General features: G+C 41.1%; 2 protein-coding genes across 2 annotated transcripts; both read left to right on the top strand.

Annotated features, from left to right (window-relative positions):
• Positions 1-92: 92 nt before the first annotated feature.
• On the top strand, positions 93-10,407 carry LOC118814607 (phosphoinositide-3-kinase-interacting protein 1-like). Its single transcript, XM_036580305.1, has 7 exons — positions 93-156; positions 290-415; positions 2,833-2,946; positions 3,302-3,472; positions 5,849-5,927; positions 7,254-7,481; positions 10,212-10,407. The coding sequence occupies exons 1-7, from the start codon at positions 93-95 to the stop codon at positions 10,405-10,407; spliced, it is 978 nt and encodes a 325-aa protein (XP_036436198.1).
• On the top strand, positions 10,401-15,131 carry hspa5 (heat shock protein 5). The gene is made up of 9 exons (XM_036580682.1): positions 10,401-10,550; positions 11,760-11,909; positions 12,178-12,409; positions 12,516-12,653; positions 12,764-12,876; positions 12,982-13,372; positions 13,491-13,728; positions 13,842-14,009; positions 14,111-15,131. The coding sequence occupies exons 2-9, from the start codon at positions 11,794-11,796 to the stop codon at positions 14,674-14,676; spliced, it is 1,962 nt and encodes a 653-aa protein (XP_036436575.1). The 5' UTR covers positions 10,401-10,550; positions 11,760-11,793; the 3' UTR covers positions 14,677-15,131.
• Positions 15,132-15,900: the final 769 nt, after the last annotated feature.

The raw sequence follows: 15,900 nt of genomic DNA, 5'->3' as shown, positions 1-15,900 counted from the left end.
TGAAGGGAAAGCAAGACACGGATGCCTCTCACTGCATGAGCTTCAGCTGAGTTCTGTGCTGATGGGACTTCGTGAAAAGCCAACTTATTAAAATGCTCCCTCTCGTTCATGTGGCGTTAGCTTTAGTGGTCGCTACGAGTGCAGCGGTCGTCAGAGGTGAGTAACTGCTGTTTATACGTGTGGAAGTGAAGTTACTGACCAGTCAGAAACACCCAAACAGCCCGGCTGAGTAAAAGGCGTTTGTGCGGGTCGTTTTTGACGGTCAGTCGGTCTGTTTTCATGTTTGTAGAGTGCGTTGAACTGAATGGAGCATCATACAGAGGAGTGAAGACCAGCTCCTCGGGAGAAACCTGCTTAAACTGGCTCAACATAAGCAGCACGTACAACCTGACCATCGACCTGGACAGCAGCTCTGGTTGGTCTGCTCACTTTTTACGTTTGCCCAGTTGTTTGCTGTTTAAGGGACAGTCCAGATAACTCCAGCAGAGCAAAATCTATGGAAGCCCGTGTTCGCTACTGGGAAAAAAAATGCCACTTATTAAGTCATAACAGTGAGAAAGTTTCCTATAATTATGACTCAGCATTTCATAATTATGACAATATCTCATAATTATGACTTAGCTTCTCATAATTATGACTTAGTATTTCATGTTTATGACTTACAATCTCATAAAAATGAGATTCAATCTCAATTATGACTTAATATCTCAGAATAATGACTTTGCATGTCGTAATAATGAGATTTCATCTCAATTATGACTTAATATCTCATAATAATGACTTAGCATCACATGATTACGACTTAGCATCTCATAATTATGACTTACAATCTCATAATAATGAGATTTGATCTCATAATTATGACATGCTAAGTCATAATTACGACTTAGTATCTCAATACTGAACCCGCGGGGAGTAAAAGTGTGGAGGTGCTGTGTCCTTCACTCTGTTCTCCTCCTACATGGCCTGCTGTTAGTGTGTCTGTGTGTGTGTGTGTGTTTGTATATGTGTATGTGTGTTTGTGTGAGGGTGGACAACATGGACAGGCTGCTGACTGGCTACAGCTGCTAAAGGAGAACCCTACGCTGGACACTTGTGATATTTCAAACATCTGGTATTTTTATATAAATGGTTACGGCTGTATTGATTTAAAAAACAATAATGCGGTGGGTCCAGCAGCCCACTGAGTACCAAACACATCAACACCACACAAGGGTTAATGTACGTACTACACCCTATGTTAGAGTTCTACTACTGTTTTACTGTATTTTCCCCTTAGAATGAGGGGAAATTAGAGAGTGCGTGGTTCAGAGAGGACATACCGCTGTTTCACTGTACACCTGATGTCAAAACACGCAGACGCTCATTTCAGCCAACTGTATGAGGCCTCATGCCAAGGTAGCACTTGTGTGCGGTATTCAGAAAGGGAGCCCACACTGCTTTCCCATGTTTGTGTTGCTGCAGTAGGCTTATATGTTGTTATGAAAGGTTATCATGTAGAGGATGAATGTGGGGGTGCGCAATATGGCAGAAATGTGATATTGAAATACCTGAGTACATCTTCATGATGCAAAATGCACAATTTTTTTTTTACAAGGAAAATCTCACTGGTTGTGTTGCAGCAATGAGATAAAATTGCAAAATACTCTAAATAAAATGCATCTGTTTTAATAATCAGCTTTAAAGCACTTAGCCTGACAAACTTACTGTGTTAATGTGTTCTGTAAAATCTATTTAAAATCATTCAGAGTTTTTTTAACCATGCCCTATTATTGCTATATGCAAAAAAAGAAAACATTAAGTTCATTTTCTCCAAGTTGGGTCCCAGTATTTGTTACATTATGAAAATTGGTCCAAATCTCTAAGATTTTTTGAAATGTGTTCTAGAAATACTTTGAAGCATCAGACAAATGTATTATGATGTAATTTACTTAAGGCCGTGTGTTATTGCGAATAACACACTCCTTTGAGTGTTCTATCGCTTTTTTACAACAGTTAAATAAATAAAGTAATAAATTAATAAACTGGGCCGTGAACGCGGCATTTAATATGTTTTAATGTTCGCAGTTCCTTCCACTCACTGCACAGCTGGCAGTTCGTTCTCCAGCTCCTTACACTAAATTCTCAAACTGTCATCACCACTGAGCAGCTTTACAGTTGGCAGCTGTGACAGAAGACACTGGAATCAGCCAGAAATTAACCGAATACCATTCGCCAAACGTGTAGTCTGATCTTCAGAGTCTGACCAAATCGGACTGAGCCATAAAACTGCTGCAATATCAAGTTCAGCTCAGTTTTGTCAGTTTTTGCCAGATCAGTATTAATGTTGTTTTGTTCCAGCCAGTCTGTAAAGCATCTTACAGCCCGTTTAGTTTGGCGAATGGTGTTGGGTTCATTTCTGGCTGATTCCAGGTTGTTCAGCTGTTCTTCTGTCACAGCTGCCGACTGAAAAGCTGCTCAGTGGTGATGAAAGTTTGGGAATTTAGTGTCGTCTCATCTTCAGAGTCTGACCAAATCAGCTGTCGGTCAAATGTGATCTTAAAAGTATCCATTTTCTGTTTGTGGCAAAGTAAGAAGTAAAAACGTTCAAATGGCTCGAGCGTCTCCTACAGCTGTCACAGTCGTTGCTTAGCAACGGCGTCTCAGCGGAGTGATACAGTGTTTGTGAAAAAACCTGTGATGTTATGGCGAAATAACAGCACGGTTAGAACACTTCTCAACCAATCAGCTTGCGTTGCCGGAACTAACTGTTGTATAATGTGATAATAACGGACCAGGTTGCCCACTATTAGCTGAATGTATTAAATAGCACTGTTTACTGTTTTGCTTCAGGACAGTGGGATCACAGCTACTGCCGTAACCCCGATGCCTCCCCGAGGCCGTGGTGCTTTGTCTCCACTGAAGATGGCATTAAGAGACGAGACTGCATAATAGACATGTGCCAAGGTATGTAACAATGCCTAATAAGAATGCAGCCAGCTTTAACCTTCTGTACCATCCTGGATGGTGCTGTTTGCTTTCATACTAATTTTCAAAACACATCAGGAAATGTTAGCAGAAACCCCATTCAGCAAAATTTGCAAGGTTCTAGTGTCTTATTAATTACACGTTGTATTTATTTTGTATGTGTGTGATTAGGTTAGAATAGCGTTTTGGCCACAGTAGTTTCATAGCAGATTTGAAAGAACTCATTTTTGACTATAAGTATAGAAATATAAGAAATATAAGTATATAAGAAATAAGTATGCAGTATAGAAACACCATTTTTTTAACAACTGTGCACCATGTTTCATATTCTTAGATCAGAGATCTGATGTAGGGGCTGAGGCTGAGGCCGTGTCCTCTGCTGAGGGTCAGACGGAGCCGCAGAGTGTCCATCCGCCCAGAGAAACTGTCGCAGTGAAACCCGACCCAGGCATCAGCCGGAGAGTCAGCCTCGGACCCAGCAGGAAAAAAGACCTGGGAGCACTGGGTACATCCTGCGATCCTCACCTACATCAAATCACAGTTCTAGACCTGCGCAGATGACAAAATGCCATATTCAGGGCTTAATTTGTGCTGGAACAAGCCAGATCCAGACCTGTCACCCATCAGACTGAGTCTGGCTTTTATGCATTTTTGTTTATTTATGTACATTTGTTTATTGTTTATTTTCTACAGTGCTAACAATGTCAACGCATTGTTAAATTCCCCCAGTTGTCCTGCCAAATCGGTCACTACTCAGCATTCCGGACCCTCACTTCACAAATTAACCACTGACCATGTAGCAGTCATATTGCAGGATCTTAAGTATGCGCTGATGTGTGAACTGTGGGCTGATGCCGATATCAGAGAATTTCTACTGAGGAGATTTGCCACTGAAAAATGTTACTCAGGTTTGTCTGACGCTAGGGGGCGCAGTTAACCGATTCCAAAATGAATAGGTTCCTATTGAGCTCAATCATTTTTATACAGAAAACTAATTTTCTGAACACAGAACAACAAAATATTTCCACACTGTTGCTGTTGAACTCCAGTTATAGGACTGTCTAACAGTGTCTTAAGTACATTCATGAAGTCAGTAAGGTCAAACTGCTTTACTCAGCAAATGAGCTGATCAGCTCGCAAACCAATCAGCATTCAGTAGCTGTAATGCCAACCAATCAACACTCAGAAGCACTAACTCTAGAGTCTGACATATTTGCTGTAGAAAAACAGGACAGTTTCCACACAGAGGGCTAGAAAACTGTTTCATTTTTTGTTTTAAGCCGTTTAGCTCTGTTCAGCCCCATTCCTTGAGGACTCGTTAGTGTGTGCCCTCTAGTGTTTTGCAGAGCTGTTTGTGATATAATAGACATACACCAATCAGGCATAACATTCTGACCACCTCCTTGTTTCTACACTCATTGTCCATTTTATCAGCTCCACTTACTATATAGGTGCACTTTGTAGTTCTACAGTTACAGACTGTAGTCCATCTGTTTCTCTGCATACTTTGTTAGCCCCCTTTTACCCTGTTCTTCAGTGGTCAGGACCCCCATGGACCATCACAGAGCAGGTACTATTTGGGTGGTGGATCATTCTCAGCACTGCAGTAACACTGACGTGGTGGTGGTGTGTTAGTGTGTGTCGCGCTGGTACGAGTGGATCAGACACAGCAGTGCTGCTGGAGTTTTTAAACACTGTGTCCACTCACTGTCCACTCTATTAGACACTCCTACCTTGTCAGTCCACCTTGTAGATGTAAAGTCAGAGACGATAGCTCATCTGCTGCTGTGTTGGTCATCCTCTAGTCCTTCATCAGTGGTCACAGGACGCTGCCCACAGGACGCTGTTGGCTGGATATTTTTGGTTGGTGGACTATTCTCAGTCCAGCAGAGACACTGAGGGGTTTAAAAACTCCAGCAGCACTGCTGTGTCTGATCCACTCAGACCAGCACAACACACACTAACACACCACCACCACCAAATCAGTGTTACTGCAGTGCTGAGAATGATCCACCACCCAAATAGTACCTGCTCTGTGAGGGTCCATGGGGGTCCTGACCACTGAAGAACAGGGTAAAAGGGGGCTAACAAAGTATCAGAGAAACAGATGGACTACAGTCTGTAACTGTAGAACTACAAAGTGCACCTATACAGTAAGTGGAGCTGATAAAATGGACAGTGAGTGTAGAAACAAGGAGGTGGTCATAATGTTATACCTGATTGGTGTAGGAAGTAGCCAGACTCCACTCAAAATGGCTGTATGCAATATACAATTTTTCACATATATATTTGTTGTTGTCCAATGCATAAACTTTCATAAAATGCAGGAATTGGGACTGTATGTACCTGGATTAATATTACAAAAAAATCAAACATTTATTTCTGTTGGGTTGCAAATGCAGCGAAATGAGTAAAATGCACAAAATTCTAGCGCAGTAACTCAGCAGCACCTAAACATTCTGCTCTACCGGGAAACAATAAATACATCGTCAAACATTAGTCAAATCTAAACGTCTGTCTGAAGGCGATACGTTTTTTAAACAATTTTCTGCCAATATTGATAAGATTCCCATATTAAGCATCCCTTTTACATTCAGCAACATGCCTTGCAATTTATTAAAACACATAATGTGAACCCTTAATGCAACCTGGCCTGCATTACACTGACTCAACTTATTTACAGTTATTTACACCTTATTTACATGTGATTCATCTGTAACTGAGATATCGAGAAACTATCATGCAGCCCTGGTTTGAATACCTTGACTATATAGCTGGAGTCTTGATATTTACATAGATATACGACATTTTCACATAGTTAACCTGTCAGTTATTTCAGTGTTTTCACTGTGAATTGATTCTGCTGTTCGCTCTGTTTCAGGCTATGCACTAGGAGCTCTTCTCATGGCAGTCATTGTGCTGTTGGGGGCAGGAATAACTATAGGATACGTCTACAGGAGGTACGTGAGAGAAAAAAAGAACGATCAAAATAAGTGATTATCGAGTCATGTGACTTGGACTCGAGTCAGACTCGAGTCGGACAAATTCAATGACGTTAGACTTGACTTGAGAAAATCGAGAACGACTTGGGACTCGACTTTGACTTCAACACCAGTGACTCAGACTCTGACTAGGACTTCAGTCTCGTGACTCGAAAATATTATCATAATTAGTTATAATCCTTGTAAGCAAATCAGTGCACCTTCAAACTGATACATCAGTTTGGACTGCTGCACTTTTACACCCCTGTCTTGTAATCACACATAATTATTTGACTGTTTTAGTGTTTTATAATCCGAATTATAAGTGCCATTCTAATGCGTCATTCTAACCTCAGTTCTTCTTGTTTCATATATACGGTGCTGAAAGGACCACCTTTCATGTCTTTCATTTTCAGCCGAAATGACCATTAAATACAAGCAATGAATTTTCAGTATCAGAGCATCACAACAAACTAAATATAATTTATTTTTTCAATATTTATTATCTCCACTCTTTGCCTTTATTACAGCTTCCATTCTTTTCAGGGGGTTTGCTTTAAGATGTTTAAAGAAATCTGCAGGGATATTTTTCCACACCTCCAAAGTTCAGTCTTAGAAGCTGGTTGATCATTTTCTGAAGTAATCAAACACATTCAGTGATGTTGAGGTCTGGATGTTGAGGAGATGAAAGCTTTAGGTGCTTCCTTGGACTTGCTTCTTCCTTATGCAAGTGGAATATTTTATATCTAATCTCCTCAGGAACATCTGAAAAAATGAGCTTGTGCTTAATTTTGACTGGAAATGAAATAAATGAAGGGTGGACTTGCTGTTTCTCATGGAAACTGTACAGACCTCTATGAAACACATTGAAACTTTATATGTATTTTTTTGCATTTTTTAACCCTTGCAGTGATATAGGTAAACTGTATAACATCAAAAAAGAAGTATTAATATAAATAATATCCAAAATTAAGTTGAAATAAAATTAATATCCAGAATATCTCGTATTTCAAAAGTAGAGATCAAATCTCTAAATTGATAAATTGACAAAAATTCCTCTATATTATTCATCATTTACTTCTTATAGTTACTAAAATAATTGACTTATTTGGTAAAATATGTAAAATACCTTTTAATGTCTAAGTTTATAATATTACACATACTGTATCAGCTATAATTATATATAAAATGACTAAAATTATTAATAATTCCTAAATATTTGGTCTGCAGTACATATGTATGTACATATACATGCTCATTTTTATAACGAACTATATAATTTGGTGGGACTTGCTGTTTCTTTAGGGGTGTAAAGCTGAGGCTGCAGCAGGAGCAGAGAGCCTACGAGCAGGAAATGCACAGAATCAACCTCCCCCTATCAGCTTTCACCAACCCGGCCTGCGACCTCAGTGACGAGCAGCCCGCGACCGCCAGCGTCCAGCAGGCAGGAGAGAAGGAGGAGAGAGGAGAGGAGGAGAGAGAGGAACCCACTGAACTACAGACGAACACATTTGAGTCAGATAAAGAGAACAGGCCAGAGAAAGTGGAGTGATTTAGTGGCCGACCCCCTCCTGGCCTTCCTCGGGGAAGAGTCTTGAAAGAAGCACTCAGTCTGCATATTATTGTGGATGAAAGTTAAGCCCATCAGAGTAAAAGGTAATGTGGTTCTTGGGTTCTGACTCAACATGGCTCAGACTTTTCAAATGAAAAGCGGCCACAGCGGAGGCCGTTTTTTTGTTTTTTGTTGTTTTTTTGGTCTGTAAGAGATGAAGAGTGTGTACACTTTTATTTTTTCTGTTCAGCAGGAGAAGCTGAGACTGTGAACGTTAGTAAAGAAGCAAAAAATGGTTCACCTAAAAATGGGGCCGATAACTATAACGACAATTTTATTAAGATAATAAGGTAAACAGCACAAATGTAAACTGGGTCTTCTATCATTTAGATTTAACAGAGGACAGTTATTTCACACAGACTATATCCAGATGATAAGACATTAATAATAAGTTACTTCTGAATTGACAAATTATTGCTGTTGTCCTAACTGTAACGCTATAACTTAAGCCATGTAGTTATGCATCCTGAAGGCTGTTACTTGGTTTGCTTTATAGGACTGATTATTTTTTATTCCTAATTGTGCAACAAAGCATTAAAATAAAATAAAGTAAAGCCAGTGTGTATTTTTCTAAACCTCCATAGCTCATTTAATAAAGCACCTTCCTGGGTTCCCCACAACAGTGTGCGCCACTCAGGTTCACCTGAACACTGCACGGTCTCGCTGGCACCCTCTGCTGGATGTAGAGTAGATTGTCGCTTTTGTGAAATGTACCAGAGAACTTGTAGAGAGGAGAATCACCACTCTGCAGTGTCTTCCGGGTTTCTCAAACGCTAGAGGGCGCTCCCGAGCAAGTCCAAAATGAATGATAATTTAATAATGCTTTTACTTGCGCTGAAGCGTGTTTGTGACAAAAGTAATCTAGTAGATTTAGTAATCTACTTTTTACATTTTAGGCATTAACCTTTAGTTACTAATTCCTTTTTTGTATGTAATTTCACGTTGTTACTTGGGTGACAGGATCAGATTTATCACTATAATCTAAATTTGGCATAATTTTGTGCATAGGTGAGTCATTGTGCCTAAAGTGTTATGATTCATTATGTGGCAACTCATAGCAACATCTGTGTTCTCTGTTTCTCTCTTATTGCATCATTTATTAGCTGGACTGATGCATGTTTTCAGGAACGAACTGACACCTCAGCAAATGCGTATTACACGTACCTTACATGAATTACATGTATATAACAAATTGCACATAACCAATATTTATGATACATGTATTTGTTTGTCATTTGATGGCTCTATATCAAAATACTTTATTTATTATATATTCATTTTTTATATATTATCTCTTTAAAAGAAGGTTCCTCAGGGGTTCTTCAGTAAAGACAATGGTTCTGTATAAAATCTACTTGAATATGGTTCTATATAGCACCCCAAACGGTTCTTCTGTTGATACAAGCTTGACAGCATAACCATGGCAGAACACTTTTGGGTGCTTTATAGACCACATTTCAAAAAGGTTCTATATAGAACCATATACAACACATTCTCCATCAAGAACCTGATGCAAAGAACCAATTAATCATGTAAAGGGTTCTTTGAGTGTTCATGGCTCTATGTAGAACCATTTTCTTTACTAAAGAACTCACTTGAAGAACCTTCTTTTTGAAGAGTGATGTCAAGCTTGTAACACTTTTTGGTGCTATATAGAACCTATTTAAGAAAGGTTCTACATAGAAACGTCTACAACACATTCTCCATCATCCTGAAGGACCATTTCATCCTGCAAAGAGCCCTTTAAGCATGCAAATGGTTCTTTGATGGACTGGTGACTAGGCTCCAGCTCCCCCCGCAACCCAGAAGGATAAGCGGCTTAGAAGGAGTGTGTGTGTGTGTGTGTGTGTGTGTGTGTGTGTGTGGGTGTGCGCCATCCTTGCACATTTAGCACATTAATGATAATTAGCTTGCATCAGCTGGGATAGAATCCCCACAGATTTCAATGGGGTGGCACACTGCTAGGAAGAAAAAAAACTAAATTAATTAGTGCAAATTTTATTAAAATGACATAAAAAGTGATGCATTGTTTTTCCATAATTCCCAAATGAATAACATAGCATATCAATACAACTATTTCTGAAGGTAAACTGAAAGACAAAACTGTTGATGTAACATATTATATTAATTCAAGAGGAAATGGTGTATTTGAATCAAGTAAATTGAATTAAATCACTTCTTTCAGCGCAAAACACTAAGAAAAAAAATCTTAATTTAGGCTTCTCTTACTATAGGCTATAACGATAAGAAGCTAAGGTAGACTACAACACATGAACATATTCAATTGTAAAAAGAATGTAGTTCACACCCCATAACTGGGGTGACCAGAAAGGTGTCCATGCTTAGGATGGCACTGACCACCTCTGGCCATCCCTTGGCTATGCCTCCATCTGTGCATGAGTTCAGATAAAACAGCCAATTGATAAAGGTAAGAATGCTGAATGATGTAGGCCTGCTGTGCGAGACCCCCCCCCTCTGTAGTCAGTTCACTTTTGGCACTTTTATTCACATCCTTTGGAATCACACTGCACAAGTATACCTGTATCTATCTTTCATAAGCAGTGATCAAACAATAGCTCAGGTTTCACTGAATCTTTGAGGCCTTGGCCACAATTCTTGTGGTTTTCTGTTCACATGTGACTCGACTGTAGCAGCATTCAGCTTCAGCAAACGGGCACGCGAGCCGACCAATCAGAAGCGTACAGACAGCCTGGCTTCGTGACGCCAGCGGGATCCGTACGTGTGCAAATCAGCGAAAGCCAGCGTGCCGGTCTCAGCCAATCAGCGCCTTCCACCCAACGCGACTTCGGCCAATGGCGAGGCTCCACGACGGGGAAGAAACGATGATTTATAAACGAGCGAAGTCGCTCGGCTTCATTATTCAGACCGACACAGAGAGAAAAGAGAGATACGCTGGAACGGGTTCACCCTGAGCTTATATCACACGGCGCACATCAACCGTCCGAGTTTCATCTTATATAAGTTGTAGGGTGAGTTTTCTGCCTTTTTGCCTCCTTACGTTTCTTATTTTTCCAGTATCTTCGGCTTTTCGCATTAACGGTTAGCTTTTATTTGAATTTTGCTCTGAAAGTGCTCGTTGGTTTAACACTATGTTGCAACTAAGTTCAATTTATTGTGAAATTGAAGAAAATATACCCCGAAACACTGAAATGTAAGTTAGCATTATTGGCTGCGGTGGACTTGAACTTGAAATACAAAGTTAACCGTGAGGTTGAAACTGACTGTTCCGTTCCACCTTAAATGGTGCGGCAGTTCCATTCAGGCGCCAGAAGCGCTACAACGTAACTGCTGCACCATTTAAGGTGGAACGGAACATTTGAATATTTAAGCTGCCGGATTAGGAACTTCGTGGTAACGTTATAACTTGAATGTGTAACGTTATTCGGTCAGAGTGTCAAGAAGCTAAATGCGAAACATAAATGGTTGCCAACTTTAAACGCTTTTCCGCTTTTTGGGCTGTTTCAGCGTTTTAAAGATGTCAAGGATGCTGGTTAGCGTTAGCTTAGCCACCCAGTCCTACTTTCTAGTTGTTTCTGCGGCCGGTAGTGGTTGGCTAGCTTAGCAGTGCTAACCTGAGTCAGGAAAGGCGAATTTGAGGAGCTTTTGAATCCAGTAGAGCAGATAATTCAACCCCAGATCATAAACAAAATACTATTTTTGTCGTTGTAAGTTGCCGGTTTTCGTATTTTGCGTACTTTAACCTTTCACTCAGTCAGCTAACTAGCTTAGCAATTCAAGTTATTTTACCTAGACTTAAAAATGGTTCTTCAAGGGTCCTTTAGTGAAGGGAATGGTTCTATTCAGTGTAGAACCCTCTCATACTTAAGTGTTTTTTTGCATAGTGAAATGTTTTTTTAGATTGATGGAGAATGTGTTGTATGGTTCTATATAGCTAGAACCTCTTTGACAGTATGAATTTGACAAGTAGCATGAAATGGTTTTACATAGAAGAATCCTTTAACCATCTTAAAGAGTGTAGCAACTCAGCTCAGTCCTGTTGTACAGTTATAATAGTGATTTTTAACCACCTCTCTCCCTCGTTTTCATCAAAACTCCATAATTCAGCATCATGTCTGGATGGCTGAACCCACATTGATGTAATGATTCAAGGTGGCAACTGCTGTGACTTCTAATGTAGTTCCTGCAAACATGGTTTAAATATGCTCCTTTCTTTACAGGAGTATATTGGGGATCCAGTGCTTCGTCACCAAAATGAAGTTGCTGTGCATGTTCCTGCTGGTGGTCGGCTACGTGTGTGCCGACGACGACGACAAGAAGGAGAATGTTGGTACCGTGGTGGGAATTGACCTTGGGACCACCTACTCCTGGTGAGCATGGCTTTCTAGCTTTAGGGATCTAACACCACACCTTTTTTTTATATTTTATGAATCACAATATTGCAGAATCACTTGTTCTTGTGCAAAATAGTAATGTTATAAAACAACTGAGCTATAAACAGTGGAAAAATACATAAAATAACATGCTTCTACAATTTGAGATCCTCAGATAAGACTGAGGGGTGTATCAGCGCTACAGTTTAAAATTTCGTTGAGTTGGTTTTAAATTAACCACGTTTTTTCTTTTCTTCTTTTTCAGTGTTGGAGTATTCAAGAATGGCCGTGTAGAGATTATTGCCAATGACCAAGGAAACCGCATCACTCCTTCCTATGTGGCCTTCACAAGCGAGGGTGAACGTCTCATTGGTGATGCTGCCAAGAACCAGCTTACCTCTAACCCTGAAAACACCATCTTCGATGCCAAGAGGCTGATTGGTCGTACATGGGGTGACCCCTCTGTGCAGCAGGACATCAAGTACCTGCCATTCAAGGTATGCCTTAGTGCAGTGCTTTATCATCTCAGTGTTGAACTGTGGAAATATTATCAAGAGCCGCTTTGAAAGAATCTTCTTAACACTTGCATTGTGTTCTTTCTAGGTTCTTGAGAAGAAGAGCAAGCCTCATATTCAGGTTGACATTGGGTCTGGTCAGATGAAGACGTTTGCCCCTGAGGAGGTCTCAGCTATGGTTCTTACCAAGATGAAGGAAACTGCAGAGGCTTACCTGGGAAAGAAGGTATGCCATTCTAGTGAATCATTTCGCTGCATGGCAATTAATATATGTACTGAACTGTTCATGCCACCTGAAACCTACCATAATAGTAAATTGTCTTCTTTTTCTTGTAGGTTACACATGCTGTGGTCACTGTCCCTGCCTATTTCAATGATGCTCAGCGCCAGGCCACCAAGGATGCTGGTACCATCGCTGGACTTAATGTGATGAGGATCATCAATGAGCCGTAAGATGCCTTTTCATTAATTAATCCTTTTTAAAAAGAACATTTTAATATATTTCAGACGATACACAGAATTATTGATCTCATGGCATACTATTGTTTTTACAGAACTGCTGCTGCCATTGCCTATGGTCTGGACAAGAAAGATGGCGAGAAGAACATCTTGGTGTTCGACCTTGGAGGCGGTACCTTCGACGTGTCCTTGCTGACCATCGATAATGGTGTGTTTGAAGTGGTGGCTACCAATGGAGACACTCACCTTGGTGGTGAGGACTTTGACCAGCGTGTCATGGAGCACTTCATCAAGCTGTACAAGAAGAAGACCGGAAAGGATGTGCGCAAGGACAACCGTGCTGTGCAGAAGCTGCGTCGTGAGGTCGAGAAGGCCAAGAGAGCCCTGTCCTCTCAGCACCAGGCCCGTATTGAGATCGAGTCCTTCTTTGAGGGTGAAGACTTCTCTGAGACCCTGACCCGTGCCAAGTTTGAAGAGCTCAACATGGTAGGGGCACTTTGCAGTCTCTGCTAGTTATTTGCTTACACTGATCCTCATATCATGATGCTATATCTTAGACTTGGTCCGATATCCCTTTTAAATTTTTCTTTTTTCCCCATGTCAGGATCTGTTCCGCTCCACCATGAAACCCGTGCAGAAGGTGCTGGAGGATGCTGACCTGAAGAAGTCTGACATTAACGAGATTGTGCTTGTGGGTGGCTCCACTCGTATCCCCAAGATCCAGCAGTTGGTGAAGGAGTTCTTCAATGGCAAAGAGCCCTCTAGAGGCATCAACCCTGATGAAGCTGTGGCCTATGGAGCTGCTGTCCAGGCTGGAGTGCTGTCTGGAGAGGAAGACACAGGTTAGTCTAAGGAATAACTATAGTAGCTGATTAATAGTTTATTTTGCCCATGTTTATGACTTGACTTCGGTTTTGAACATTGTGTAAAACTATGAATGCTTCTTTGCCAACAGGAGATCTTGTGCTTTTGGATGTGTGCCCCCTGACTCTTGGTATTGAGACTGTTGGAGGAGTGATGACCAAGCTCATCCCCAGGAACACTGTTGTGCCCACTAAGAAGTCTCAGATCTTCTCCACAGCTTCCGACAACCAGCCAACTGTCACCATCAAGGTTTATGAAGGTAAGCTCTACGCATTGTTTCTGGACACTATCTTTTAAAGGAACCCAACTATAATGAAACGTGGATTGCTGATTTTTCATTTTATCTCTTGCTTTCTCAAGGTGAGCGTCCTCTGACCAAAGACAACCACCTGTTGGGCACCTTTGACCTGACTGGTATCCCACCCGCACCTCGTGGCGTGCCTCAGATTGAAGTAACCTTTGAGATCGATGTCAACGGTATTCTGAGAGTCACCGCTGAGGACAAGGGCACAGGAAACAAGAACAAGATCACGATCACCAACGACCAGAACCGCCTGACGCCCGAAGACATCGAACGCATGGTCAATGACGCAGAGCGATTCGCTGATGAGGACAAGAAACTGAAGGAGCGCATTGATGCCCGCAACGAGCTGGAGAGCTACGCCTACTCTCTGAAGAACCAGGTGGGTGACAAGGAGAAGCTTGGGGGCAAGCTGTCATCTGACGACAAGGAGGCCATTGAGAAGGCTGTGGAAGAGAAAATTGAATGGCTCGAGTCCCACCAGGATGCTGACATCGAAGAGTTCCAGGCCAAGAAGAAGGAGCTAGAAGAGGTAGTACAGCCCATCATCAGCAAGCTTTATGGCAGCGCAGGTGGGCCGCCACCAGAAGAGGGCGAGGAACAGGGTGATAAGGATGAGTTGTAGATTGCTGTGATTCCATCTCTACATCCTTTTTTTTTGTTCGTTTGGTCCTCTGATGCCCTTTTCTCTCTGGAAAGATGATGGGTGTACATTTTGTTGAACTCGATGGACAATTGTGAGGGAAGGTGTGAAATGGGGACAACCATAAAGCCACGATTATCTTCTGGAAAGACTTGGAGCATTGATTGAGGGATGTTGCTCTTCACTGAGGTGGAGATTTAGTCAGCCTGGACTGAGGCTTGCTGCTATTCTCAGGCAGTTTGAGAAGTTATGTGGAGGGGAGGGATGGGGCTGGACGGGTTGGGATGGGGAGGGGTGGGTGGGATGTAGTGGGTGTCTTGGGTCCTGGGCAACTGTCATGTTCACAAACCTAACAAGTTATTTATTTAAAATCTGGCAATTGTAGAGTAAACATTTCTACACAACTACATGGGAATAAATGTTTGATACAAAACTGTCGTACGCCTTTTTCATTTTGTGAGCTCCCTCCAAAGTAGCCTTTCATAAATGTGACTGCATGGGATGGGAAGGGATAGGGGTGTGGTGGGTGGGATGGGAAGGGATAGGGGTGTGGTGGTGGGATGGGAAGGGATGGGAAGGGATGTAGTGCCAGCAGTCAATCTAATGAGTGTTTTATGGGCACTCAAGATTGGTAAAACGGCACAGACTTGGAGAAAATATTATAAATAGCTGTAATAATTAAATAAATGTGCAGTTTTCTATGCATAGCAAAAATATGAATTAAAATGATCAGATAAGGCTGGAAGCTGATGCTTAATATAAACTAAGCAGAAATTTAAGTGTAATTCTCAGACATTTTAGAGTGCAGGTGTTAATAATGGCTGAGACTCCATTCTGATCCTGAATTCTTAAATGCAGTCAATTTTTATAAATGCTGAATTGAAGCTGCAATTTTGTTAATAACAGAAAATATCTTGAATGGCAGCTAAAAGTTTGCCATTAAAAAAAAGTGATTGTTTAATCATCAAACTGATGTGAACTGAGTCTCCAAATAAGCTGTGTAGCAAAGTAGTACAAATGTGTCTATAATGGTCTGGGCTGCCTTTTATGGGATCCATTAGCTATTAGAATTACTTGGAATAGTTTCCAAAGCATATAAATCCGTTTTACAGGACAAGCTGAACTTTAATGGTGCCTTAAATGCTAATTTCATAATGATAATGCATCCATACAGCCTGCTAAACAAATTGAAAAGTGGTTTCATGA

The sequence above is a fragment of the Colossoma macropomum genome, unplaced genomic scaffold (assembly GCF_904425465.1).
Source record: "Colossoma macropomum unplaced genomic scaffold, Colossoma_macropomum, whole genome shotgun sequence".
NCBI classification, from domain to species: Eukaryota; Metazoa; Chordata; class Actinopteri; order Characiformes; family Serrasalmidae; genus Colossoma; species Colossoma macropomum.
Note: the sequence above shows the minus strand (reverse complement) of the source record. Positions and strands in the feature narration are given on the sequence as shown.

What these genes read in the sequence shown, in the direction of transcription:
- LOC118814607 (XM_036580305.1), top strand. Translation starts at nt 93, where the DNA reads ATGCTCCCTCTCGTTCATGTGGCGTTAGCTTTAGTGGTCGCTACGAGT. An exon ending in AAAAGACCTGGGAGCACTGG is followed by an intron (nt 3,473 to 5,848) that starts GTACATCCTGCG and finishes GCTCTGTTTCAG; the next exon opens with GCTATGCACTAGGAGCTCTT. An exon ending in ATAGGATACGTCTACAGGAG is followed by an intron (nt 5,928 to 7,253) that starts GTACGTGAGAGA and finishes CTGTTTCTTTAG; the next exon opens with GGGTGTAAAGCTGAGGCTGC.
- hspa5 (XM_036580682.1), top strand. Translation starts at nt 11,794, where the DNA reads ATGAAGTTGCTGTGCATGTTCCTGCTGGTGGTCGGCTACGTGTGTGCC. An exon ending in TCAAGTACCTGCCATTCAAG is followed by an intron (nt 12,410 to 12,515) that starts GTATGCCTTAGT and finishes TGTTCTTTCTAG; the next exon opens with GTTCTTGAGAAGAAGAGCAA. An exon ending in CACCATCAAGGTTTATGAAG is followed by an intron (nt 14,010 to 14,110) that starts GTAAGCTCTACG and finishes TGCTTTCTCAAG; the next exon opens with GTGAGCGTCCTCTGACCAAA.